Raw genomic sequence first — 27,641 nt, 5'->3', positions numbered from 1 at the left:
CCTCATCCTTCCTAATAACCTTGTGGGCCTACCTATCAGTCAGGGACTACAACGGTTCAAGAAGACAGCTCCCCATTATTTGCGCAGCAGTAAAGGATCAGAAGAATCACGTTGGACTTGAAATGTTAGCTGTTTTTCTCTCCACAGGTACTGCCAGATCTGCTGAGTTTGTTCAGGATTTTCTGTTTTTATTCCTAGATATTGTCCAAGTCTTGCTGCATTTGGCTACAGACGGCAGCATTACCCGAGTCGTCATGAATGATACTGAGCATTTTGCAATCAGCAGCAAACATCCCCATTTCTGATCATATGGACAGGGAGAACATCCATTCACGAATTCAGCTCTTTTGTCCACGTGTGAACTGAAGTTGTGATGAGGTGAAGAGCTGGATCACTCTGGTAGAACTGAAACTGGGCATTAGAAAATTGGCTATTACTCAGCATATGCTGCACGATAGCACTATTGATGGGTCAGGAATTTAGAGTTTTGTCCAACGTGTTGGAAAAGTATCAAATATTGACCAGACTGCTAAACAGCAGCAATGCTTAATAATGGCTGCACAACATTCAACATTGACTAGGTCACTAGTGCAACTTAATTGGCCACATCTGGTAGAAAGGGACAGCAAATCCCTTATTTTAACACATGGGACAATTTCAAATCTGAGAAATTAATAAGACTTTTGAATTTAACAACCAAAATGCCAGGAAAATCCAACTTAAAGGAGCTTTAACAGTTGAAACACATCATAAAGAGATTAGAAGTTCTAAAGTAGTGTCGATTCTACTTTCCCTCCATAGATGCTAGGAGGGAGTGAGGACTGCAGATGCTGGAGATCAGAGTAGAGTGTGTGGTGCTGGAAAAGCACAGCAGATCAGGCAGCATCCGAGGAGCAGGAGAATCAACGTTTTGGGCACAAGCCCTTCATCAGGATGAACGGAACATTGATTCTCCTGCTCCTCGGATGCTGCCAGAGCTGCTCAGTTTTTCTAGCAGTTTCTGTTTTTGTTTCCGATTTCCAACATCCACAGTTCTTTCAGTTTTTTGGTAAATTCAGCGGATCATGCCCATAACCAGGAGAGCTGAGTGTCCACTCCTCATTCGCTACCAGAGTGGCCATCTTGCAACTAAAAAAAATGAGACAAATGGAGCAAAAGGCTCCTATATATAATTCTAAAAAGAGGGATCACATAGCCACCCACATGCATGAAATCTTACATTACTTGTTAGATATCACATGGTATTTATCACATCACTGGCCATCAAAAATCAAATTTTAAGCTAAACCACATGAAGTTTTAGTTTAGACCAATTACTAGTGAGAATATTTTAGTTTGCAGAAATTAAAGCAGAAAATGCCTGAACAAACTGGCAGAAGTTTGCTGACCTTAAATGTTAACTCTATTGAGCTCTTCACAGATGCTTCCTGACCCACTGAATATTTCTACCATTTACTTTTATTTCAGATTACCTGAATTTGCAGTATCTCATTTGTACATTTACTGTAAACTGGCTCCCATTTCAAACCTATACAATAGAGATTTTTTTTAGATTACTTAGTGTGGAAACAGGCCCTTCGGCCCAACAAGTCCACACCGACCCGCCGAAGTGCAACCCACCCATACCCCTACATTTACCCCTTTAACCTAACACTACGGGCAATTTAGCATGGCCAATTCACCTGACCCGCACATCTTTGTGACTGTGGGAGGAAACCGGAGCACCCGGAGGAAACCCACACAGACACGGGGAGAATGTGCAAACTCCACACAGTCAGTCGCCTGAGTCGGGAATTGAACCCGGGTCTCTGGCGCTGAGAGGCAGCAGTGCTAACCACTGTGCCACCACGCCGCCCATAAATAGTAGAGCTATAACTCTTACGAATGATCTATTCCCAACCATTTAGGCTGCACAGTGGACAACCCTGGCCAGAAGTTCTTTTTTTAAAGAAAAAGGGCTCTGCTTGGCCCCTTTAGTAACTTTCCAGAAAAAAATATTTCTTTGATACTGAATAACTATGTTCTGGGTATGAAAATGAATAAGGAATTAAGGTCTGCACTCCTAAGCATATAATCTAGATTTAGGGCACTAAAGAAAATTGTGTTTTAAAGGTAGGTTCCAGACTCTTGACCATCATTCAGAGGTAAATGGACAATTCACACCAGCACACCCACAACTGCTGCAAACTTTCAGTGCACCATGCCCTTGTGTGAACAATGAACACCTTATGTTGCTGATAAACAATGTAAACAGAACCAGCTGCCAGACAAGAACCCATGTCTCAACCTGCAAACTACCAGCTTTGTGAAACAATATTAACTGAAAAGCAAGCACAGATTTCAATAGATGAATGGGCGGCACAGTGGTTAGCATCGCTGCCTCAGTGTCAGGGACGTGGGTTTGATTCCAGTCTCTGGCGACTGTGTGGAGTTTGCACATGCTTCCTGTGTCTGCATGGGTTTCCTCCGAGTGCTCTGGCCTCCTCCCACATTCCAAAGATCTGCAGGGTAGGTGAATTGGTCATGCTAAATTGGCCAGTGTTCAGCAGCACGTAGGTTAGGTGCATTAGTCAGGGGTAAATATAGGATAACAGAGTAGGGGGATGGGTTATTCTTCAGAGGGTCGGTGTGGACTTGTTGGGCCAAAGGGTCTGTTTCCACACTGTAGGGATTCTATGATCAGAAAACTGTTAGCCCGATGCAAAACAATTAAAAACGTGTAAACAATCCTGAAGCTCTCCATGGTGATATTTAACTTAGGCTTGCACCTGTGTCACTTAAGACTTGCAAAATGCACACAAGTTGGGTACTCAGGAACCATTCTCAATAGTTGGTTTGGCAAAGTAGAAATTCACTCAAGTATTTTACACTATACTCTGCATTTAAAGTTGATCTGTTGCTATTATAAACTAGAATATAATTAAACAATCAGCAACAAAAGCATCTCCATTATAGTTCTTTTCAGGGCAAGGTCATCTCTGAAGGTCATGCTGGCAAGATCAATTCATGCTAAAATTCTATACAATTGATTTGGTGCACTCATTACTGGTAAGCAGTTTAACTATGCTTCTGTTGATAATTCTGGCAAATATTAGCATAGGACATTTACCTCATCAACTTGTTAACAGTAAACTGTCACTTACAAAAATGTTAAATTTTATTATCTAAATTGATTTTCTGAACTCAGAACAAACAGCTCAAGCCTAAATATATAATGATTGCACTAACTTTTGACCAATAAAGGTAAAACTTTATCATGTTGTAATGCATGCATAACAGTAAAATATAAAATTATCTCCCACTAAGAGACTGTTCAGATTTTAAAAGCCTATCTTCAATGACAGAAGGTGCAATAAACAATCACTTGATCCCTTAAAATACAAGGGTGACAAAAAAAAGTTAAAAAATATTTTTAGTTGATGCTTCTCATCTCTCCCCTCCTTTTCATCATTATCTGAGGCTAAACTGCAGCCCCTACGACAAGCCAAGTGAAGTATGATCTTAAGTCTGAAACTTTTCCAGATAACCCAGTCAAAATTTAAAGTGAAGACTATATTCTCATAAAGGCCAACCCACTAAGGAACACATGGGATGACTCAAGTTTTCTGATTGTCTAAGAAACATTATATCATTAGACCCAAATTTAATTAGGTATAAAATTATCTACATAAGGAGGTATGGTCATACAAGATTTAAATACTTCACTTTAATAATATTAATGGAAACTTTAAAACAAGACTCTTGGGAAAGTGTGGAAACACAATCAAAGCTACATTATACTGCCCATCCCTGATCGAAAGAGGCAAAGGCATTCAGGCAGAGTAAAACATTAAACTGGTGAGACACAGTGGGGCACAGTTACAAAAAAAACCCATCAGTTAACCTTCTGGCTTTTGTTTATAGAACAGCAATGGAAGCTTATCAAACTTTAAAATCACATTAGCAAGGGTGATTATGCACTGAGCCCACTGATCCCTAAAGGCCTCTATTGCCTGGTGGACCCTGCTTACTCCTTTTTCAGACACCTGAACACGTCAGGAAATGACAGGAAAACAGGTAGACAGTCGGGTGCTACAACGCCCTTCATGGGACACCACCTGAACCTATTGATGGCCAATTTAACCTGGCCCTGCAGTAAATCTGAATCCCTTCTAGATGTTTTTAATGAACTTCTTCACACGTTATGATACACCCTTTGATGCAGTTGGAATTCAACCTTGGGCCTTTTGATCCAGAGGTAAAGATACAGTCACTGCATAAGAACCCCAAATACCTTTCATGCACATTTCTAAAACACAAGGTGATTTCAGCATGCACCAAGTTAACACTATAGCTACAGCCTAAATAGATAGGAGTTGGTTCCCACCCTTCTCTATCCCAGTTATTTTTAACTGACAGCTTCCACTGTCACGTTTTTAGTGTCAGCACAAAAATGAAACTTAGATTTTCAATCTTTGTACTCCATTGTCTTTTTAATAAGAGAGATTGAAGCAATAGGCAAAAACTGTACTAAAATTCAAGAAAATTGACTTCAAATTGGGAACACTACACCACCACCCTCCCTCTGAAAAAATACATTGTTCACCTTGTCAAAGGGACACTAATTTGCACCACTCATTACAAACAAGTAGACCATTTGCCAAAGGCTGCAACTTCTGGATTAAAAGAAAAATCACCACATAAAAATCCAGGAGTGGAGACAAATTAGAAGATTGTTAGATTAGATTAGATTACTTACAGTGTGGAAACAGGCCTTTCGGCCCAACAAGTCCACACCGCCCCGCCGAAGCGCAACCCACCCATACCCCTGCATTTACCCCTTACCTAACACTACGAGCAATTTAGCATGGCCAATTTACCTGACCTGCACATCTTTTGGACTGTGGGAGGAAACCGGAGCACCCGGAGGAAACCCACGCTGACACAGGGAGATACGTGACCTTCACTTTTGCTTTAGTTTAAAACAGACAATTCGCAGCTATCTGGGATACTTAATATGAATTGCCTTAGAACAACTTATAAGTACAAACAGACAAGATTGACATTGATCCAAAGGCAATATTAGTAGTTAAGACTAAAAGCTTGATTTATTAATGTTAAGTACTTTTTAAAGTTGGAGAGAGAAATGTATCAGAGCTTCAAAACTATTTGGTGAAAGCATTGTTGCCAATGGTGAAGCAAAGGAAATGAGGCATTTTTTAAAAGAGATCAGAGTTGAAGGAAAGCTGAAGCCTTGTATGGTTTTAGGAACAGAGGAGGTTAGAAGTAAACAAACCTAAGAAATTGGGTCAGGAGTTCCTGAAGAAGGGCTTATGCCCGAAACGTCGATTCTCCTGTTCCCTGGATGCTGCCTGACCTGCTGCGCTTTTCCAGCAACACATTTTCGGCTCTGATCTCCAGACCTCACTTTCTCCTCAGGAGTACACCATAAAGCTCAAACATGCTCCACCATTTAAGTTTGACCACCTATCTCAAATCTTTTTATTTTAAACCCACACCCTTGATTCCTTGAGATCCCAGAATTTAAATATTCTTCTGAGTATATTTAGAAGATTCACTGCGCTCTAATATTTAAAAATTGATTTCCCAGTCAGAATCCAGGAACCCTTTACTCTTGAACTGTATCTTTATTCTAAATTCCTTTGTCTGGACAAATAATCTCATTTCCAGGCAAATAATCTTTCATATCCTTACCAATCACTTTCAGGATTTCAAAGTATTAACACCAAGGGGTTCAATAATAAAAAGGAGCCAACATAGGTCAGCAAACATAGCATTTGGAATAAAACCTATCATCCCATCACTCCTAAGTACTGGAGAAACCCAGGTCTGTCAGCATTTGTGAAGGGAGAAAGAGTGAGCATTGATTATTCTTTGGACTAAGAATCATTGGATTCAAAACATTAACTGTTGTTTCCCCTCAGATGTTCCCAGAACTGAATTGCTCCAGCACTTCCCATTTTTATTTCCAATCTTTTCATATCAGCATTATTTTGCTTTTGAGGGGCATTTAGTGTGTGCTAAAGCTAAGATGAGTAGCAGAGCAAAGTGTGCAGAGGACTGAAACTTTGCAGAGGAATATAGATACTTTAAGTGAGTGAGCAAAGGTCTGGCAGATAGAATACAATGTTAATAAATGTGAAGTACTACCATTTTGGTAGGACTAACAGTAAAAAGGATTACTACTTGAATGGTAAAAAGTTGCAGGCATGATCTTATTGAATGGTAGAGCTGGCTCAAAGGGCCAGATGGCCTACCCCTGCTCCTAGTTCTCATGTTCTAAAGAAAGGTTAACCCTATAGCTGGTGAAAATCAGTTAGAATGGCTAGCTGGTTACATCTGGCAAAAGCTGAAAATGTGTTGCTGGAAAAGCGCAGCAGGTCAGGCAGCATCCAAGGAACAGGAGAATCGACGTTTCGGTCATAAGCCCTTCTATATGCAGAGATGAGTTCGGTGGGGCGGGAGCAGGCTGAGACAATGGGTCGGCCGGGGCAGTCAGGTTTGTGGATTTTGGGCAGGAGGTAGAAACAGGCGGTGCGGGGTTGTGGGACTATGAAGTTGGAGGCAGTGGATGGGAGATCCCCTGAGGTGATGAGGTTCTGGATGGTCTGGGAGATGATGGTTTGGTGGTGGGAGGTGGGGTCATGGTCAAGGGGGCAGTAGGAGGTGGTGCCCGCGAGCTGGCGTTTAGCCTCAGCGGTGTAAAGGTCGGTGCACCAAACTTTCTCCTACATCTGGCAAAACCCAAGGCATGAAGGGGGGCTTTTGGGAGGGAGTGATGGGAGAAATGGACATAGAAATTGAAGGCAATAGAGTAGAATTAGAGACCAAAAACTGCATATGCTGGATTCCAAGGTAGACAAGCAAGAGGCTGGAAGAACATGGCAAGCCAGGCAGCATTGAAGGTGGAGAAGTCAACATTTCAGGTGTAACTCCAAAAAAGAGCAAATCACAACTTGGGTGCACAATAGCCAAATTAAAGCAATCAATATACTTCATAGGTATACGACACTTACATAGAGCATGTAATAGGTGTTGTAAAATACATGCCAAGCACAGACCAGTCCAAATAAAAAAAAAATAAGTTTTAAGTTAGGGCTTCTAAGACTGAAGAAAATTTTGCAGCACTTCCAATTTTCGGCCAATCCAAACTTTCCAATGAACAGGTCTTGATAGTGAACAGGTGAGGCCATGTTTGTCTTTCCCCCCACCCAAAGATTTCCATCAGACAACAGTGCCGATCTAACCGATTTCCCACCTCACACAGAACCACTGAGTTAGAAAAAAAATTTGCAGGAACTCAGCAACGGTAAAAAAAAAATCAGAGTTCAAAAGTTAGTGAAAATGCCACATCTCACTACAGATCAAAACAAAACTGTTAGAAAACTCGACTAGATTTCAAAGCAACTTTTTTTTTAGAAAAAAACAGGGTTAAGGTGGGGAGGTAGAAGACATGCAAATCGAAATTATTTTCTTCCACCTGCAGACAGTAATATTTGGGCAGTCAAAACTCTCTCTGTTAAACCCGAAACGACGAAGCCAAGAGCAGAGAGAAAAATAAACACAATCGGTCAAACTTACCCAGAAGAGGAAATTAAAGCCGAACAAAAGGTACTTAATGCATTTCATGCCACCGTGCACCATTTTGATACTTGATGATATGGGGGTGGGGGGAGGAAGTGGGAACCGAGAGTTTTTCTTTCACAGTCGCGAAGGAGATTGGAGTTGAGGGGGGGAAGGGAGCGTGGATCACCGGGGATAGTCTCCGACTGAAATGTTGTTGTTTTTCCCTGCGCTCCGAGAAGTCAGCAGACTGCAGGGAGAGAGCGCAAGCGCGGAATGCGACCTCGCCCTTGGCTAGATTGGTCTCAGGTGTAGGAATGGAGAGAGGGAGGAACTGGAGTGTTCTCAACGTGTGAGATCCCTGGCTTTACCTCCCTGTACAGCCAGGCTGTGTAGAGACACCTCAGGCTGTAGATACTGCAGCACACCCTCATTCCCCCCCCCCCCCCCCCCCCAAAAAAACCCCGTACAGTCCAATCTTTGTCTATCCCACCCACTGCTCCGACGAAGAATCAGGGCGCGGTGGCAACTGACGTCTGCAGTGGCAGCCCTGGAAATTAGTTTCCATGGAGATGTTTTGATTCTGTTCTTAGATCCGAGATGCATCATATACGAGACGGGGCTAGTAGGAAGAAATGGAAGGGAGTGGTTGGTGCGTGTGAGGGAGGGAGAGCGTGTGGGTGTGTAATGTACGGTTCCATTTCTGTCTGCCCCTTAGTCACGGGGAGAATCTTTATTCACCAGTGTGTCATTTACACGAAACGGTGGCTGTGTCGAAATAAGTGTCTCCATTTCGCCACCTGCGCAAAGTCAATAATGCGTAAATGCGTCCGCGGCCGACTTTACACTGTGTTGGGAGTCTCTGGGTGAGGCAGCAGACAGAGTTTCTAGAGGATGGTGGCAGCCCCCACACAGCAGCTTTCTCTGCAGCCAGCACACTCCGCCCAGTTACGTAGAGGAGTTTCTGTTTCGGATACACTTAAAACAGTGAGCGCTAAGGGTCGAACCAGTACTTTCACTGTCTCACTGTGTTTTCAGCCATTAACATTTCATTCGGACCGGCATTATTCAAAACTGTGTAAAGCCAGCCTCCAATGTGGCTGGACAGTTGGAATCAAAAATGGAAAATCAAATGCCTTCAACATCAATGTAACATCCTCGTTATTGGTAGCTGTGCCTTCTGTACACTAAGGGCCTCAGATTTTTTTTGCTCACTTACAGTCCACTTTCTTCTGCATTTTTGTTAGGACATTGAGGGTAGCCAAGAGCAAAGTGTTGCATGTATACGAGAATGAGAAATTCCTAGCCTGGATCTGCTCTTGTGATCACAGTATTTATACAGTCATAGAGATATGCAGCACGGCAACAGACCCTTCGGTCCAACTCTTCCATGCTGACCATATATCCTAAATTAATCTAGTCCTATTTGCCAGCATTTGGTCCATATCCCTCTAAACCCTTCCTGTTGATATACCAATCCAGATGCCTTTCAAATATTGTAATTGTACCAGCCTCCACCATTTCCGCTGACAGCTCATTCCATACATGCACCACTCTCTGTGTGAAAAGGTTGCCCCTTAGGTCCCTTTTAATTCTTTCTCCTCTCACATTAAACATATGCCCTCTAGTTTGGACTCTCCTGCTCCAGGGAAAAGAGCTTGTCTATTTACCCAATCCATGTCCCTCATGATTTTATAAACATCTGTAAGGTGAGAACATCTTCCTCAGGTCTCCACACTTGCGGATACTTGGTGTACCTCAACATTTTACAGTATGTGGTATATGGAGGCAGACCTCTATGCCTTTCTTGGGTGATACAGGGATTGAACCCCACAGTTTTGGCAGTAATCTGATAATTCAGAAGAGGAAAAATTGGGTTTAAAAATGGAATAATTGGAATTCAATGTATTGATCATATGGGGGTTCCATTTTCAAATATACAAGTCAGACAGTATATATCATTTACAGGTTTTATTGTTCTTTCCTTCTGGAACATATTGGCATCTAGATATATGAGCTCACCAGCCCCAGTACCCTATGTACCCGTGGAAGGGTCAAAATGTGTGGCACTGGGAAAGCACAGCAGGTCAGGCAGCATCTAAGGAGCAGGAGAGTTGATGCTTTGGGCATAAATCCTTCAGCAGGACTAATTATGGAAGGGAGGAGGGTGATTTAGTCTTCATACAATCATAACAGGGTTTATTTCAGTCTACTCCAATTGATGTAGTTGATAAGATTGACTTCATGTACTTTAAGGAGTCCAGTCAGTCAATAAAATTGCTATACTCTGTTGTTATAGTACCTGTTATTCATGATAATGTGGACTGGTTTTCAGCTGGCATGCCATTTCCATACGAGTGGAGGGTAATAGGATTCACCACCTGCCCTCAATCCAATTATTAGTGGATGATGGGATGTTCTAGGAGGAGAAAGTGAAGTCTGCAGATGCTGGAGATCAGAGCTGAAAATGTGTTGCTGGAGAAGCGCAGCAGGTCAGGCAGCATCTAGGGAAGAGGAGAATCGACGTTTCGGGCATAAGCCCTTCTTCAGGAATGAGGAAAGTTTGTCCAGCAGGCTAAGATAAAAGGTAGGGAGGAGGGACTTGGGGGAGGGGCGTCGGAAATGTGATAAGTGGAAAGAGGTCAAGGTGAGGGTGATAGGTCAGACTGGAGTGCGGGCGGAGAGGTCAGGAAGAAGATTGCAGGTTAGGAAGGCGGTGCTGAATTCGATGGATTTGACAGACAAAGTGGGGGGAGGGGAAATGAGGAAACTGGTGAAATCTGAGTTCATCCCTTGTGGTTGGAGGGTTCCTAGGCGGAAGATGAGGCGCTCTTCCTCCAACCGTCATGTTGTTGTGGTCTGGCGATGGAGGAGTCCAAAGACCTGCATATCCTTGGTGGAGGGGGAGTTGAAGTGTTGAGCCACAGGGTGGTTGGGTTGGTTGGTGTATTTATATGGTACATTTAATGGAGCAAAATTCCCAAAGGTGCTTCATTGGAGCATGATCAGCCAATAAAAATACACAATTGTAGAAGACATAAGGATAGGTGACTGAACACTTGGATCAAACAGACAGTGTAACAGTACTTTTAAATAATTAGGAGTACATGTAACGGAATCACAGGGAAGTACTTGGATATTCTCCAGACAAACTTTCAGTTATTGCTTATTTGGGTATCACATTGCACCATGTTCTTAGTCTTGACAACACTCATTTAAGCTTCTTACATTTTGCAAAGCATATTGAAATCTAGGACCTTGCACCATCATCCATTCAATGAATTCTGACTAATTGTGATAACAGGATATGAGAGCTATAGCAGCCAATCTAAACACTTTACATCTTTTCCTGCAGGATGCCATGGTACATACTGCTGATTAATATCAGGTTACTGGAAGACTAACTTGCTATCATCACTGAATTCTGCTCTGCCCTGTCTTCAGGAGTAGGGATGTCAAAGTCACTTGGCTTCTTTGGGTCATTCCTTTCTTCTTTCATGTTTCTCTACATCCTTTAACATCTTTACTAACTGCTATTTTCTTCATAATAATCTCCATTAACCAGAACCTGAACAGGATAAGCCATGTGAAACTTGAAAGGGTTCAGAAAAGATTTACAAGGAGATTGCCAGGGTTGGAGGGTATGAGCTATAGGGAGAGGCTGAATAAGCTGGGGCTGTTTTCCCCGAAGCGTTGGAGGCTGAGGGATGACCTTACAGATGTTTATAAAATCATGAAGGACATGAATAGGGTAAATAGACAAGCTCTTTTCCCTGGAGCAGGAGAGTCCAAAATAGAGGGCATATGTTTAATGTGAGAGGAGAAAGAATTAAAAGGGACATAAGGGGCAGCCTTTTCACGCCGAGGGTGGTGCATGTCTGGAATGAGCTTCCAGAGGAAGTGGTGGAGGCTGATATAATTACAACATTTAAAAGGCATCTGTTGGTTATATGAATAGGAAGGGTTTGGAGGGATATGTACCAAATTCTGGCAAATGGGACTAGACTAATTTAGGATAGTTGGTTAGTATGGATAAGTTGGACTGAAGTGTCTGTTTCTGTGCTGTAAATCTCTCTGAGTCTATATAAATACTGTGACCACAAGAGCAGGTACAGGCTCGGTGACAGGTAACTTCTGTTTCCTTAAAGCTTGTCCACTATCTACAATGCACAAGTCAGAAGTATGATGGAACACTCTCCACTTAACTGGATGAGTGCAGCTCCAAAAACACTCAAGAAGCATTACACTTTCCAGGGCAAAACCACTTTCTGGATTGGCACCACATCCACCACCTTTGACATTTGTTCCCTTCAATACACAGTGGCATCATGTATACTGTATACAAGATGCACTGCACTTAGTAAGGCTCTTTCAACAACATCTTCAAAATCGTCATCACTATTTTAAAAGACGAGTGCATTAGATACATGGAAACACCACCACCTGCAAGTTTCCCTCCACGTCACCTGACTTTTAAGTTTTATCATTATTCATTCAATGCTCTTCATTCTCTTCCTAATAGTACATTGGATGTCCCTATATGCCAAGCAATTTAGGAAGAAAGCCAATACCACCTTCATCAGAGCAATTATGAATGGGTAATGAATACTGGCCTAGCGACGGCCGCATCCTGTGACTGAACAACATAAAATTATCCTGAAGATCAGTATTGGCCTCGAAAACGGATAATGGGTTCAAATCCCACACGAGATTTGAGCATAAAGTTAAGGATGACAGTGCTCTCCATGATTGAGGAAGTGCTGCACTGTTGAGCATGTGACCTATCAGACGAGAGTTGAAGCAGCCATTCTATCTGTCCTCTGAGATAGATGTAAAAGTCCCATGGCCCAATTTCAAGCGAAAACCAGGGAACTCCCTCAGTAACTTGGCCAACTGCTAAAATAGATGATCTGGATATTATTTCATTGCTGTTTGTGAAATGCTGCTGCATTGAATATGGTGTTTCCCTGCATTGCTGTACTTCAAAAGTAATTGTTGGCTGAAAAGTGCTTGCGTGCATCCTGAGGTCAGGAAATATGATATATTACATCCATTTCTAATTTATCACAAGGATTCACAGATTATCGGATACATCGAGATGTTTTGTGTAGCAAATGGCTGGGATGGAGTCCAAGATGCATTTTCATGCAAGTAAATGCCTGTTCTCCTGGCAGCTGCCTTTATTTTAAGCACCCTTTCAGTTACAGAGGCACAAACCCAGTTAAAGTAAACTGTTTGCAATTTTGCAAGACCAGACCACTAGATGGGCACTCCAAGTGCTGTCCATTCTATCATCAGTGACAAAAAGCACATTATTAGAATTTTAATGCACTTCAAACATTTGGATCAAACTGGGAGTGTTTCACCAAAAGTGGTCCACCTTGGATTCCAGGCTTTAGATTACTTACAGTGTGGAAACAGGCCCTTCGGCCCAACGAGTCCACACCGACCCTCCGAAGCGCAACCCACCCAGATCCATTCCCCTACATTTACCCCTTCACCTAACACTACGGACAATTTAGCATGGCCAATTCACCTAACCTGCACATTTTTGGACTGTGGGAGGAAACCGGAGCACCCGAAGGAAACCCACGCAGACATGGGGCGAATATGCAAACTCCACATTGGTAGTTGCCTAAGGTGGGAATTGAACGCGGGTCTCTGGCGCTGTGAGGCAGCAGTGCTAACCACTGTGCCACCGTGCTGCCCATACATCTTTGTGGTGATATGCTGTGCAACTTTGCTGACAAACAAATTTCCTTATGAAGGCCCTGGATGAGGATAGCTTGAGCAGTATTGCTTTTATTCATTCGTGGCAAATGGGCATCACTGGCTGGGTCAGCATTTATTGCCCATCTATGTTGCCCTTGAAGGTGGTGGTGTGCTGCCTCTTTGAACAACTGCAGTCAATTTAGTGGGGGTGTACCCATAATGCCTTTAAGGGTTCCAAGATTATTGACACAGCAATGCTGAAGGAACAACGCCATGTTTTCAAGATGGTGAATGGAGGGGAACATGTAGATGGTAGTATTCCCATCTATTCTTATTCTTGTCCTTCTTGATGGTAGTGGTTGTGAGATTGAAAGGTCATGTCTAAGAAACATTAGTGATTTTCTGCAATGCTTCTTGTGGATGGTATTCAATGCTACTACTGAATGTCAGTGGTGGAGGGAGTAGATGTTTATAGACGTAGTACCACTCAAGTGTTCTCCATGGGAGACTGGTTAGAAAGGTTAGATCTCACAGAATACATGGAGAACTAACCATTTGGATACAGAACTGGCTGGGTCCACTACTTTTCATTATTCATTATTTACATAAATGATTTGGATGTGAGCATAAGAGGTAAAGTTAGTAAGTTTGCAGATGACAAAAAAATTGGAGGTGTAGTGGATAGCAAAAAAAGTTACCTCAGATTACAACAGCATATTGATCAGATGGGCCAATAAGCTGAGAAGTGGCAGATGGAGTTTAGTTCAGATAAAGGCGAGGTGCTGGTGGTGTGGTCTAGTTGGAGTTGGCGGAAGTGTTTAAAGATGAGGTGTTGGATGCGAAGGCTGGTGTGGTGGTAGGTGAGGACAAGGGGTCTCTGTATTCCGTTGGCAAAGTGGTGTGTTTAGAGCAGTGGATTGGGGAATGGAGATTTGATGGCAGAGGGCTGTCTGGATGATGGAGGGAGGAAAAGCACATTGTTCGAAACAGGTGGACATCTGGGATGCTCGTGAGTGGAATGTCTCCTTATTTGAGCAGATGTGCCAGAGGTAGAGGAATTGAGAGAATAGGATGGAGTTTTTGCAGGATATTGTTATGTCATGGTTGCAATGAATGAGTGCATGCTGAACCATCTTTGATAGTACTTTCATTTTTAAAATGCTATAGGCATGTAATATCTGTTCCATGTTTCACCCCACCCCAGCAGTACTGACTTCCCAGTCAGATGAGCTGTTAAATATGCTGAATGTCATCCCAGATGCTTGAAGTTAACTTGGCTCTGGAATACTGCCATGATCACCATAGTTACCATGGTAAGTGGTGGTTTAGCGCATTGTGAATTCAGAATGCTACATATCCAGAGAGGAAAACTAAAGCTGAAAGTCCTTTGAAACGAAATTTAGAATCTTGTATGTTGGATATTCTGAGGAGTGGCTATCACAGTTGGAATACTGCTCTGCAATTTTTTTTAATGTCAGTAATGAACTCTGCATTTCTACCTGGGACTACTAATTCAAGCTCCTTCAGAAATGTGGACTAGCTAAAATGAACACAATTCTTCTCTAATCCAAAATAATGAGGGAAAGTCAAACATGCCTTTTATCAGCAGTTAGTGCATCATGTTCTAAGATTTAAACGTCCAGCAGTACATTCGGGCATTTTGACAGCTGCTGTGAAAGGTTAAATATATTGGTAAGTGTAGTTAAGGCTGTCAGTGCCTTAAGGGTTTAGGGTGCCAGGTGGGTAGGGGGTGCCAGGTAAGTGATGGGGTGCCAGACTGTACCCATGGAGTCTGCTATGTCTGGGATCTAATGTGTAATCCTTGTCTGCAATGTTCCAACGACTACCTGACCATCAGAGTATCCACAATCTGATTTCCTAATATACTTCCTTCCCTCTTTGGGCCACTGATGTACATATGCCAAAGAATCCGATGGGTGATGTAGATTAAGTTCAACCTTCTCCCTCCCTCAACTCTCATCCCACGTTACTCCTCCACAGAGATTCTCCTCACACACAACTGAGGCACACATCTGCCATCTACAATCTCACCACAAAGAAAATGAATGCTCCCCTTTGCCTGACAGATATGCCTTTCTCCCTTTTAATGGATAATATGCAAGTTATCCCTCTATAGATGTCTCTCCCTAAATCCTTGCGGGATTTAGTTGTCAAGAGAACTTTGACATTAATCAAATGGAGAGAATAGATTTAAAAGTTGTCAAAACAGAAACCAATTTACTCAAATGGTATGAAGCTAAGAATAGCAATTGATGCATAAAAAGTTAGGACCAGGTACTGACAATCAACCTATTCCACAAGCATTGCACACAGTTGCGTCTGATCTGTGTCACTTTTAAAAAACTTACAAATTCTGGACCATAATCATACATGGTGAAACAGCAATTTATTATTTTTCAGAAACTTTGTTTGGAATGTAAATTTAGAGCAATATACATTCAAAATCCTTTTAATAATACACACATAGGATAGAATCTTGTTGTGGTCTCATCTGGAAACTAGAAAATCAGCGAGAGAGACCCTCAACACCTCTTTTTGGGAAGGTCCACCGAACGTCTAACCAATCAGGTAGTGGTGAGGTTAACAACAAGCCTTCCCATGAAATTGAGAACCTGAGGGTGGAAATTCCATCTGCTGAGAGCTGCTGGTCAATGAGATGCTTGCTGCTTTTGTGTTTGGGAGCTACAATGTGGAAGGTAATGGTGATCACTGTGGTCCCAGAGGTAACGTTGTAGGGGTGGGGGAAGAGGAACAGATGTGCAGGAGGGTGGGCAACATGGGCATACTTCTCAGACGGCTACCCACGTACCCAATGACTCGTCTCTCAATTGGATACTGAGTACCTTTGATCAAGGACCCCACCCCAGAAGTGACAAGTTAGCTGCCTGTTGTCATTACATGGTGACAGGCCCACCCACCACGAGGTTACAACCAGAAAGTGAGGACCCTTACTGGTCATTTATTGTTTTTTCTTTGTTGTCTTATTTGCTTTTGTCTGGTTGCTTGTTGTTGACTTTCAACCCTCAATAAGAGACAGTCTTCAGCTGCAACACATTGGTGATTAGGGAATAGTTCTTCACAGCCTACTAATACTCAGTCTCAGGCTGGTGTACTCAGTAATGTTCAGTTACACTAGTACATTCCAGTGGAGTTGAAGCTGGCTTTTAAACCCCTGTTCTTCAAGGAAAAACAATTCACAAAGTATGCCTGCAGATTGGATCATAATCCACAATGGTGCTGGGTAGGGTAGTTGCCACAAGAGATCACAGTCTAGTCCTGTTTTGACTTGCCTGGCACCCCCATTTATGAAGGGCTGGTGTTTCATGTTCCCTTCACAGTTTGACATCAGTATGACATTCCATGAGCCTCTCTCTCCAGATTTAGATCTGCAGCCAGTTCAAGATGTATCAGTCCTCTCTTAAAAAATGCATTTGGAATTACTTGGAAAATTTCCACAGTACTTAGGGTTCTGATCAGCATTCCCTCTAACATTCTTTTTCTGCTGAGCAGATCTCCACAGTTCGTGCTGGATCTCCACAACTGGAATTCAATGCAGATTTCCACCTCACAATGTTGATATCATTGTAAGGAACATCAGAGCACCTGTATGAGCACACAGTTTAGAGGGAACATTAGTTCTAATTACAAGGAATTTTCAGAGGTTTCACCCCTAAATAACTATGAAGGTGATTGCCTGACCCACTACTGTTGTCTCAACAACCGTACCTTCTTGGATCCCTGATAAGCCCTGAAATTATACATGACAACCTCAACCTTGATTCTCTTTTAATTCACTCACAGGAAAACAGCGTTGCTGGCTAGGCCAGCATTTATTGCCCACAGGGCAATTAATAGTCAACCACACTGCTGTGGATCTGGAATCATGTATAGGCCAGACCAAGTAAGGACGGCAGCTTCCTTCCCGAATCAAAATTAGTAAATTCGATGGTGTTTTCCGAACAATTGACAATGGATTCATGGTGATCGTTAAACTTTTAATTCTAGATTTTTTATTGAATTCACATTCCACCATCTGCAGTGGCGGAATTCAAACCCAGGTCCCCAGAATGTTACCTGGGATGCTGGATCAACAGTCCAACAATAATACCACAAGCCATTGCCTCCCCCTTGATGTCCTCCCTCGCCCTGCTGAAATTGATACCATTCCTCCCCCCCCACCTCCCAAATGTATTGGTGCTAAGGCTAAGAAGCTGACACCCCCTGGTCCTGCTGGTGTCAATAACACCACTTAATGTGAACAAACCACCAGGACTAGGTGGAAGCAAAGTTCACAGTCCTAGCATTGTTTGTGATGGAGGATTTGCAAAATTGGTATTCTGCAGTATTTTACATCTGGTTCCTTGTTTTTCATTAAACTTACCATGAGCAGAACTCTGGAAAATCCCCTGTAATGTTATCGATTTATGTTGGTGCAAACAGTTCTTCAAGACCCAACTTCAATTTGCTAAGCAAGTCTCCAGGCCACGCTTGCAGGTGTGAAATTGGCTTAGCGTCTTTACTGCATTCAACATCCTAATGTGCTGCCTGCAAGCCCACTACTCAATTATATGGCCCCCGATGCTTTAATGGAGCTTTAACAGTGCCCAATTCTCCTGAATCACCTGACTGAGACAAAGGGGAAAGCCAGGTAAAATACCCAGCAGTAGTTAGAGATGTACTTACTGGGTGCACTGGAAGCGTGCAAGATGGGTGAGATCATTATGTGTTATGTACATGATTTGCTGTTTTATTTTACTTTCTGCAGAAGCAGATTGGGAGACTAGGGAAGAGGGTATCTCCAAATGGGCAAGCCCTCTGACAGGTTTGTGTAAATTATAATTTGGGAGGGTGGCGAGGGCAACAGTTCCACAGGTTTGTGGTTGAACTAACTGCACAGAGGCTGGTATCCCAGCACCAAGTCCCTGAACTGAGGTAGACTCAGAATCCCCTGTTAATATTGGTCAGCCAGGACTACCTGATTGACCCCAGTTAACAACCCCAGTCAAGGATCTCAATCAGTAAGATTCAACTGGTTCCAGTCAGTACAATGCTGAATCTATCCAGGTGGATCACTGGGGCAACAACAGAGCTTTCTTTCATACCCGCATTAAACTCTTTGTGACATGGAACTATAGGCTGACTCCCTCCCCCACCCACTCTTGCCCTCCAACTGAATGCAAGAGCTGTTTTCCCCATGAAGCTATGTGTGGGAATGGTCTCCACCATCAGAGAAATGCTAACTGTCCCATAAAATGGGGGGGGGGGGGGGTGGCTTTGTCGATGTATATAGTTGCCTGCCTCCTCGTGGAAGGTTCTAGTTCACCTTGTTTGTTTTCACAGCAGAACTTTCTAGTCAACCTGTTCAGAAATTCTACACGTACTTCAGGAACAGGTTCAGAGGTAAGGGTACTACCATCGTGCCTGAACAGCCCCCCCTAATTTACCTTCTAGCTTACTGCTAGAAAGATTGGTACAGTTCTCTTTTATTGTACGGCCCCTCCCCCATCACTGTTCCAGCAGAATTGAGCTCTGCCTGTCAGCTATGATGTATTTCATCGGAACTTATGCATCATACTTACAAAAGCAGAAATAAGGAAACAAGAGTGACTACTTATGCGGCAAAGATAATTCACCCAGGGACAGAAAGTACAGGAACCACATTGCCTTCAACCATTAACAGATCCTTTTACAAATGAAACCTGTGTCAGACCTCCAATCTGAATCAAAATACTCTTGCACCTTTGTGGACAAGGGCTGATTATTGAATAGAACTTTGTTTCGTACCCAGTTACACTTTAGAAATGGAATAATATACTATTGCTTTCTTTGTGAACTTCATTAAAGATATGTTATCTGGTTACTATATTGCTGTTGAACTGCATTACAACATTAAATATACTTCAAAAGTGCTTCATTGGCTATATCATGTTTTGGGGTGTTCTGAGATTGTGAAAGGAGTTATATAAATGCAAGTCTTTCTTTCCCTTGTAAAACAATACGTCCTGTAATGAACAGATTCATAAGGGTTTGTGTGTATATACTTTTGAAAAATCATTTATGGCTAGGTTAGGCCAGCAATTATTGCCCATCACTTATTATGCTGGAGGAGTTGGTGCTGAGCTGCTTTCTTGAACTGCTGTAGTCTTTCCATTACACACCACAGCGCTGTGAGGAAGTGGGCTTCAATACCCTGACCCCAGTGACAACAATGGAACTGTGACATTAATTCAAGTCAGAATAGTGTGTGACTTGGAGGGGAACTTGCAGGTGGTGTTTCCATGGATTTGCTGTCCTTGTCTTTCTAGATGGCAGAGGTCATGGGTTTAGAAGATGCTGTCAAAGGAGCCTTTGTGAGTAATGCATGAGCTGTGTGGCTGAAACTCCTGTTATCTTTCAAATCATTTAGTCGCCTTGATCAGGTCAGAAGATTGAGCTCTTGGGAAGTATAATTAGCAAGATAAATTATTTTTAATTAGAATTTCACACTAGAATTGGGAACTATTTCGAACTGTGGGTCCTATTTCCACACCTGCACTGAACAGGAATTGAACAGTAGCAGAAATAAAAGTTGTGATGCAGCAGCACCTACTGCTTTATTTCAGGTAACATTTGACCTGTCACAACTTAGAAGTGGGTTGGGAATGAAGTGAGCATCATCTCTGCTCAAAGAGGATAGAATTCCATGTAAGTTAGGATTGTTAGAAATAAATATAGCCTTGGTGCAATTTAGGCTTATTGTGGGATCACTGCAAGAACCTTGTCCAGAGAAATTGAATAGAGATGCTGCTCTGAAAATATTGCACAAATGGTATCGGGACAAGTTTTGAGGGGCAGGATAAGCATGAATGTTCCTCCACTCAATCCTCTTGGCTGCCTCACTCTCTACCCTTCCTCATCTCCTATCACCAAAGGCTAGTTGAAGTGCCTCTGCAAACTTGGATCCATATTTTTGCAAATAATGGACTTCTTCCTCCACCTCCAACCCTTTGCATGAGTGAAGCCCGAAGCCAGCTTTCTGGCCAAGCTCAAATAAAAGTGATCTGGGCCCTTTGCTAAATATATCAGGCAAGCAAGCTGATTGTTACACTCGGCATCTGACTGATATCAACTCATAATGAAAGTTGGCCCTCATTTGATAAAGATCAATTTTGAATTGTGTGATAGGAGACCAGATTTGGGAGTTTTATGGATTTATATTATGTAGTCTTAAGTTTAAAACTCAGTTGCTGTTTATAGTTCAGACTAATGACTTTCTTGGAAGTCTGCTGTGCTTCTTTTGAAGTTTCTTTTGTGGACGTTTATGAGGCAATGATTTTGTTTTTGTGGGTTAGAATTCTTATTTGTTTCATCATCATAAAAAGCACAATTCACATTAACTATATTGTTTTCATCCTCTGCCTCATTACTGTCTCCCATGTGCCCTTGCACACAAGAGGTGAAAAAGCCAATCAGGAGATTACAAAGAATTAGCCTTTGTTCTTGATGGCAACCACTTATGCCCCTGAGAACACTCGATGCAGTCGGGTGTCCCCCACAGATATGAAGGCCAGCTGTCTGTTAGCTCAACAAAATCCCAGCCTTTGACTGTAACTGTTATCATTGCCAATAATGTAGGATTGGAAGATAGCTTCCTGTTTTGCACTTGATGCAATATTCATTTTGCACCGTAATGTAATATATATTATATGTCTTATGACTTTAGTATAATTTTGGAGAAAAGGAGAATTCCAAAAGGGAAGAAGCCACAAGTTTTAGACTTTAAGTACCATCGCATTTGTTTGCATAAGGACAGGAACTGCACTTTAAAGTTAGCACTTTGACTCAGCTAAAGCCATGACCGGCATTATGTAAATGTCATTTCTTTCCCCTTTTTAAAATGAGATTACAATGAGTCGGACTTTAAATAGACTCGAGTCTTTCAAGTGGGGTGTGGCATTGTTGAGAAGGCCAGCATTAGTTTAGATTCTCAAGGGCAATTCAGCAAGTGCTGATCTTATCAGTGGTGCCCACATCATGTGAAAGAATATTAAAAACGATGTGGCCTGCACAAACAGGTGTTTGTAAATAAGAATTAAGAAGTGCACATTATATACATTGGGTCCACATACAGCTTGCCAATCAGTTTATCAATGTACAGGAAATTGGCTACATTGTAACCTCTGTTTCAACATCAGTGATTATTCATTTCCAACAGCAAAAACAAACCTGACAAGGGCAAAGAATATGCCACCTAGCCCTTTAAGTGTGCTCCACCATTCAAAAAGATCATAGCTGATCAGATTTTAATCTCAACTCTACTTTCCTGCATATCCCTGAAAATCTATCATCCCCTTGGTCATCAAGAATCTATCTACTTCTCTCTTAAATATATTTATATATTCTTTATCCATTGCCTTTTGAGGAAGGGAATTCCAAAGACTTTCAACCATCTGAGAGGGAAAAAAAAAGGCCTCATCTTGGTCTTAAATTCCTTATTTTTCAATTGTGAACCCTAGTTCTAGATTCTCCCCCAAGAGGGAGTATCCTCTCCTGATCAAGTCCCCTCAGGATCTTATTGTTACAATTAAGTTACCTCTGATTCTCCTAAAACTTCAGACAGTACAGGCCTAGCCTGCCTATCCTTTACTCAAAAGGCAATCCATTCATTCCCGGTACTAGTCTTGTAAACCTTCTCTGAGCAGTTTATAATGCATTAACATCCTTCAGTAAGTACAGCAACAAGTGTTGGACACAGTACTCCAAATGCAGTATCACCAATGGCCTGTATAACTGAATGGATAACCTCCTACTCTTGCATTCAGTTCCCCTCACAATTCAAAGTAATTGAAAACTCAGGACATTTTGAATCCCAGTATACATCGCAGAATTATGTGATACACTTAATTAGGATCGATAATTAATCCTTTCCTATTTGACTTACTTGGACATTTTCATGACTGCAATTGATTAATTATCACATTAGAATAGGACTAAAGTAAACAACAGTTCTCAGTTTGAGATATTCTAGACTTCCTCACTTCCCCACTTATACTTCCATTAGCTCAGCCTCCACATGACTGCGTAAAAATATTCAATGATTTGTGGAAATAAATTAGTTGAAAGCAGTGGATGAAGATTGCTGAAGAATATTCTCATTGATTCCAACAAAAGGGAAGGAGTTGTAGATTTCTCCAATCCAAAAAATGGAAAACGTGATGCAAAAAGGAAACCTTCAGTAAGCAACAAAATTCTTGACAAAATTAGAAATTTCATGTAGTTTACAGAATTTTACAGCTTTTTAGCACAACTGTTTCTTTTTGTCCATTTTTGTAATATCAGTGCTTAAACCAGAAACTCAAACTGCATAATAAACTGCACTGAGTCAAGCATTGTGTACCTGCAGTTGATATCATATATCAATGTCATGGGTGGTGCATAGTGGTTGGGTTGTGGGTCAGGTCTTTCTTTCACTCTCACCACTGCACCAAGTGTGTTAGTGTCATTGGTAGTGCATGGTGCTTAGTCTGTTTGTCAACTCTTGCTTTCGTGCTCAGCATTTAGCTGCTACCAAATATTGTGATAGGAGCTAAATGCATGACCCTGTGTCACTTCATTAAGTCTTACGTAATGCCTCCCACTAGTGACATAACTGAACTGGGTACCTTGCTGAAATAAATAGAGAAAGATCTCTATGACACTATAACTCACCACGCCTGGCAGCATCTGTGGAGAGAGAAACAGAGTTAATGTTTTGAGTCTGATTTGGACATTTCTTCAGAACCCTGGAACTTAGCTGACCCAGTAACGGCCTAACTGTAGCAGACTTGTAGGGGGCTTGGCACCCAGACGGGTGGCATAAGGGCCAACTGGTGGTGGCTGACACAGAGTTAGAGGATTCAGAGTCTCCTCACTGAAGAGACTGACTCCGAGTTGGCTGGCCACAGCTGATATACTGGGCACATTGAAAAACAGGGTGACTTGGTGATGAGATACCAGCCTCTGTACAATTATTTCAATAGTGTTTCAGCAAGAAAAGGTGCAGAAGAAGATCCAATTCTAATATACGAGGGGTCCATTCATAAGTCTGCCGGGAAGAAGCTGTTCTTAAATCTATTGATACGTATTTTCAAACTTTTGTGTCTTCTGCCTGATGGAAGGGGGTAGAAGAGAGTATAACCGGGGTATAAGGGGGGTCTTTGATCATGTTGGTTGCTTTCCTGAGGCAGTGGGAAGTGTAGACAGAGTCAATGGAAGGAAGGCTGGTTTTCATGATGGACTGGGCCGCATTCACAACTCTCTGTAATTTCTTGTGGTCTTGGGCAGAACACTTGCCATACTAAGCTGTGATGCATCTGGAGAGGATGCTTTCTATGATGCATCTATAAAAATTGGTAAGAGGTGTTGTTTACATGCTGAATTTCCTCAGCCTTCTGAGGAAGTAGAGACATTGGTGTGCTTTCTTGACTGTAGCTTTGATGTGGATGGACCAGGATAGACTGTTGGTGATTTTTACTCCTGGGAACTTGACGTTCTTGATTACCTCCATCCCAGCATCATTGATACAGACGGAGGTGTGTCCTCCACTCTGATTCCTGAAGTTGACAACAACTCCTTTGTTTTGCTGACATTGAGGGAGAGTTTGTGTTATCCTTACACCATGCCACTAAGCTGTCTATCTCCTTCCCCTATCTCCTTCCTGTATTGTCTCGTCTTGGTCTCATATCTCCTTATGTGACTTAGTGCCAAACATTGTTTTATACAATTCCTGTAAAACAGCTTGTGAAGTTTTATTGCATTCCATTCCATTACTGGCCTGCCTGAAAATAGGTCCTCAGGTCACTGTCTGCTGAGGCTTCATCTCAAGCTGATTATCTTGGCAGTGATGGTTTGTCATGTGTTCTCTCAGCTGCAGGGTGAGGAGGCAGGTCCTAAGCCGACCTCAGCTGGAATGGGAATCAAGTTGTACATTTTTCTGCACCACATGTTGACCATCTAACCGAGCTGGCTGGGTCCCTTTGTTGCATTAACAGTTCTTTATAATTACAAGTTGCTGTCATTGCTGACCTTACTATAAGTGAGTGGAAATCACCTCAAACATCAACATGCTAATTGAATTATTTTAATGCACCCATTCAGCAACTATTTGGTGCTTTTCCGGAGCAGTGGTAATGTCCCTACCTCTGAGGAAGGAGGCCCAGGTTCAAATCGCACCTCTTTCAAAGATGTGTAATAATTTGTCTGAACAGAAAGCAAAGAACTATAGATGCTGGAGTTCTGAACCATGCAAAAGCAGAATTTTCTGGAGAAAAACAGCACCAGAAAGCTCTGATTTCTCTCCACAGATGCTGCCAGACCTGCTGAGTTTCTCTAGCGATCTTTTGTTTTGGTTAACATCTCTGAACATGCTGATTAAGAAAACATCTCCAACAATTATTGTTGGCATGCGGCGACTTAATATATTAAAAATGTATCCAGTTTGCAGCAGGTTTCAGTGTTTTGAGACATTGGTGGCGCAGTGGCTCAGTGGTTAGCACTGCTACCTCACAGCACCAGGGACCCAGGTTCAATCTTAGCCTCGGATGACTGTCTGTGTGAAGTTTACACTTTCTCCTCGTGTCTGCATGGGTTACCTTCCACAGTCTAAAGATGTGCAGGTTAGGTGGATCGACCATGCTAAATTGCCCATGGTGTGCAAGAGATGTGTAGGCTAGGTGGATTAGCCATGGGAATTACAGGGATAGGGTGAGTCTCGGTGGGTTGCTCTTCAGAGGGTTGGTGTGGATTTGATGGGCTGAAGTGCCTGCCTCCACACTGTAGGGATTCTTTGACTGGAAGATATGTGTCCCAATGTGTCTTGAAACACAGAGTAAAGCTCAATCAGCTTATAGAAATTCAGTAGACTAAAAGCGAGACTAGCTAGAACACATTTATAACTTACTAGTGCTGGCAACTGAATGATTCATTTTGTAATTATGTGGTGTGTTAGCTTGCAATCAGGCAAGTCTGCTTAACATTTTTAAGTAATCTCCTAAATGTATCAATCAGATGATTCACGTATGATTAATGCTATCACTCAACCTGATTCACAGTGTGAAGATATTTATTTTAAAGGGGAAAGCCCACTTCAGGCCAGAAGGATGTGGTAAACAGACAAATATGGGAAAGAAAGCATTAGACATTTCCAGTAAAGACACATGTAAATTAGTTGGGCCTCATGGAGATTAAGCCTCCTTGAAACTCACCAAAAATGACGTTTAGCTGAATTCTAGTAAGATTCTGTGCATTAATGCAGTTGCTCTCTCCAATGGATGCTCTATAATTGAAAGAGGTGGGAAAAGAAAAATATTAAACTCGAACTTGCTGTCTGATCATCCAGATTCCCTAAGACTTTCTGCTTGTAATTGTGCAAATCAATTTTAGGAGAAACTTGAATTTAAATCTAAGCAGCACATTCCCACATCCATTTTAAAATGTGAGTTCTCCCAAACAAATATAACTGACTTTTGTGGAAACTTTGTGTTCATTTGTACTGAGTTCTCAGTTTACATCACAACACTGTTATTTTCCATTGTGTATTGAATCAACTAGAATAAGAGTGAGAGAGATTCTACAGTCGTTAACTTTGATCTGTTTGTTAGAAACCATAGTCTCCCTTCATGCTAGTAAAAATGTTTCTGTTTTAAACTGTGAAATTTTGTAGCTTCTTCACTTTTTCAGTAAATAGAACTTTTGATTTTTTTTCCTAAAAAGTGAGTTACTAGTCGAGTCTGGAATTGTGACAAAATGCAAGCTTGTGACAAATGCATAAGTAAAAGGTGGATCTTATTCAAAGAACAGAAACTGCGTGTCCTTGATAAATATGTACTTATGAGGCAGGGAGGAAGTGGTCAAGCGACGGAGCCGTACTAGAGAAGTTGAATCTCTTGTCAAGAGGAAGAAGAAGGCTTTTGTCAGGATGAGACACGAAGGCTGAGTTAGGGGGCTTGAGCGTTACAAGTTAGCCAGGAAAGACCTAAAGAGAGAGCTAAGAAGAGCCAGGAGGGGACATGAGAGGTCATTGGCAGATAGGATCAAGGAAAGCCCGAAAGCTTTCTATAGGTGTATCAGGAATAAAAGAATGATTAGAGAAAGACCATGTCCAAATGTTCTCCCCTTGTTCAAGAAAGTGAGTAGAGACAACCCTGGTAATTATAGACCAATGAGCCGTACTCTGGTTGTGGGTAAAGTGTTGGAAAAGGTTATGAGAGATAGGATTTATAATCATCTAGAGAGGAATAAGTTGATTAGGGATAGTCAACACGGTTTTGTGAAGCATAGGTCGTGCCTCACAAACCTTATTGAGTTCTTTGAGATGGTGACCGAACAGGTGGATGAGGGTAAATCGGTTGATGTGGTGCATATGGATATCATTACGGCATTTGATAATGTTCCCCATGGTAGGCTATTGCACAAAATACGGAGGCAAGGGATTGACGGTGATTTAGCGGTTTGGATCAGAAATTGGCTAGCTGAAAGAAGACAGAGGGTGGTGGTTGGTGGGGAATGTTCTTCCTGGAAGTCAGTTACTAGTGGTGAACCACAAGGATCTGTTTTGGGGCCACTGCTGTTTGTCATTTTTATAAATGATCTGGAGGTGGGCATAGAGGATGGGTTAATAAATTTGCGGATGACACTAAATTCAGTGGAGTTGTGGATAGTGCTGAAAGATGTTGCAGGTTACAGAGGGACATAGATAAGCTGCAGAGCTAGGCAGAGAGGTGGCAAATGGAGTTTAATGAGGAAAAGTGTGAGGTGAATCACTTTGGAAGGAGCATCAGGAATGAAGAGTACTGGGCTAATGGCAAGGTTTTTGGTAGTGTGGATGAGCGAAGAGATCTTGGTGTCCAAGTACATAGATCCTTGAAAGTTGCCACCCAGGTTGGTAAGGTTGTTAAGAAGGCATAGCTTTTATTGGTAGAGGGATTGAGTTTCGGAGCCACGAGGTCATGCTGCAGCTGTACAAAATCCTGGTACGGGCGCACTTGGAGTATTGCATACAGTTCTGGTCACCACATATAGGAAGGATATAGCGGTTTTGGAAAGGGTGCAGAGGAAATTTACTAGAATGTTGCCTGGTATGGAGGGAAGGTCTTATGAGGAAAGGCTGTGAGAATGAGGCTGTTTCGTTACAAAAGATCGAGAGGTGACTTGATTGAGACATTAATAAAATAATAAGAGGGTTAGATAGAGTGGACAGTGAGAGCCTTGTTCCTCGCTGATGGTGATGGCTCGTACGAGGGAACATAGCTTTAAATTGAGGGGTGATAGATATTGGACAGATGTCAGAGGTAGTTTCTTTACTCAGAGAGTAGTAGGGGTGTAGAATG

At 42.1% G+C, this 27,641-nt stretch overlaps 1 protein-coding gene and 2 long non-coding RNA genes across 3 annotated transcripts in view; 2 read left to right on the top strand and 1 right to left on the bottom strand.

Moving 5' to 3' along the window:
* LOC148145889 (uncharacterized) overlaps positions 1–7,588 on the top strand; it is a 95,138-nt gene extending 87,550 nt beyond the window's left edge. The window contains exons 4-5 of the long non-coding RNA XR_015761165.1: positions 199–378; positions 7,487–7,588. This is a non-coding gene — a long non-coding RNA (uncharacterized LOC148145889). The remainder of the gene's footprint in view (positions 1–198; positions 379–7,486) is intronic.
* LOC122561633 (CD9 antigen) overlaps positions 1–7,960 on the bottom strand; it is a 47,952-nt gene extending 39,992 nt beyond the window's left edge. Inside the window, exon 1 of the mRNA XM_043713570.2 lies at positions 7,582–7,960. Within this exon, the coding sequence (XP_043569505.1) occupies positions 7,582–7,644 (63 nt within the window). The 5' untranslated portion in view covers positions 7,645–7,960. The remainder of the gene's footprint in view (positions 1–7,581) is intronic.
* A 10,128-nt stretch (positions 7,961–18,088) lies between these two features.
* LOC122561492 (uncharacterized) overlaps positions 18,089–27,641 on the top strand; it is a 29,705-nt gene continuing 20,152 nt past the window's right edge. Inside the window, exons 1-2 of the long non-coding RNA XR_015761166.1 lie at positions 18,089–18,118; positions 18,637–18,696. This is a non-coding gene — a long non-coding RNA (uncharacterized LOC122561492). The remainder of the gene's footprint in view (positions 18,119–18,636; positions 18,697–27,641) is intronic.

This window comes from Chiloscyllium plagiosum, unplaced genomic scaffold (assembly GCF_037043375.1).
Source record: "Chiloscyllium plagiosum isolate Xiang-an unplaced genomic scaffold, Cpla_swu_hap1 HiC_scaffold_23, whole genome shotgun sequence".
Taxonomy (NCBI): domain Eukaryota; kingdom Metazoa; phylum Chordata; class Chondrichthyes; order Orectolobiformes; family Hemiscylliidae; genus Chiloscyllium; species Chiloscyllium plagiosum.
Note: the sequence above shows the minus strand (reverse complement) of the source record. Positions and strands in the feature narration are given on the sequence as shown.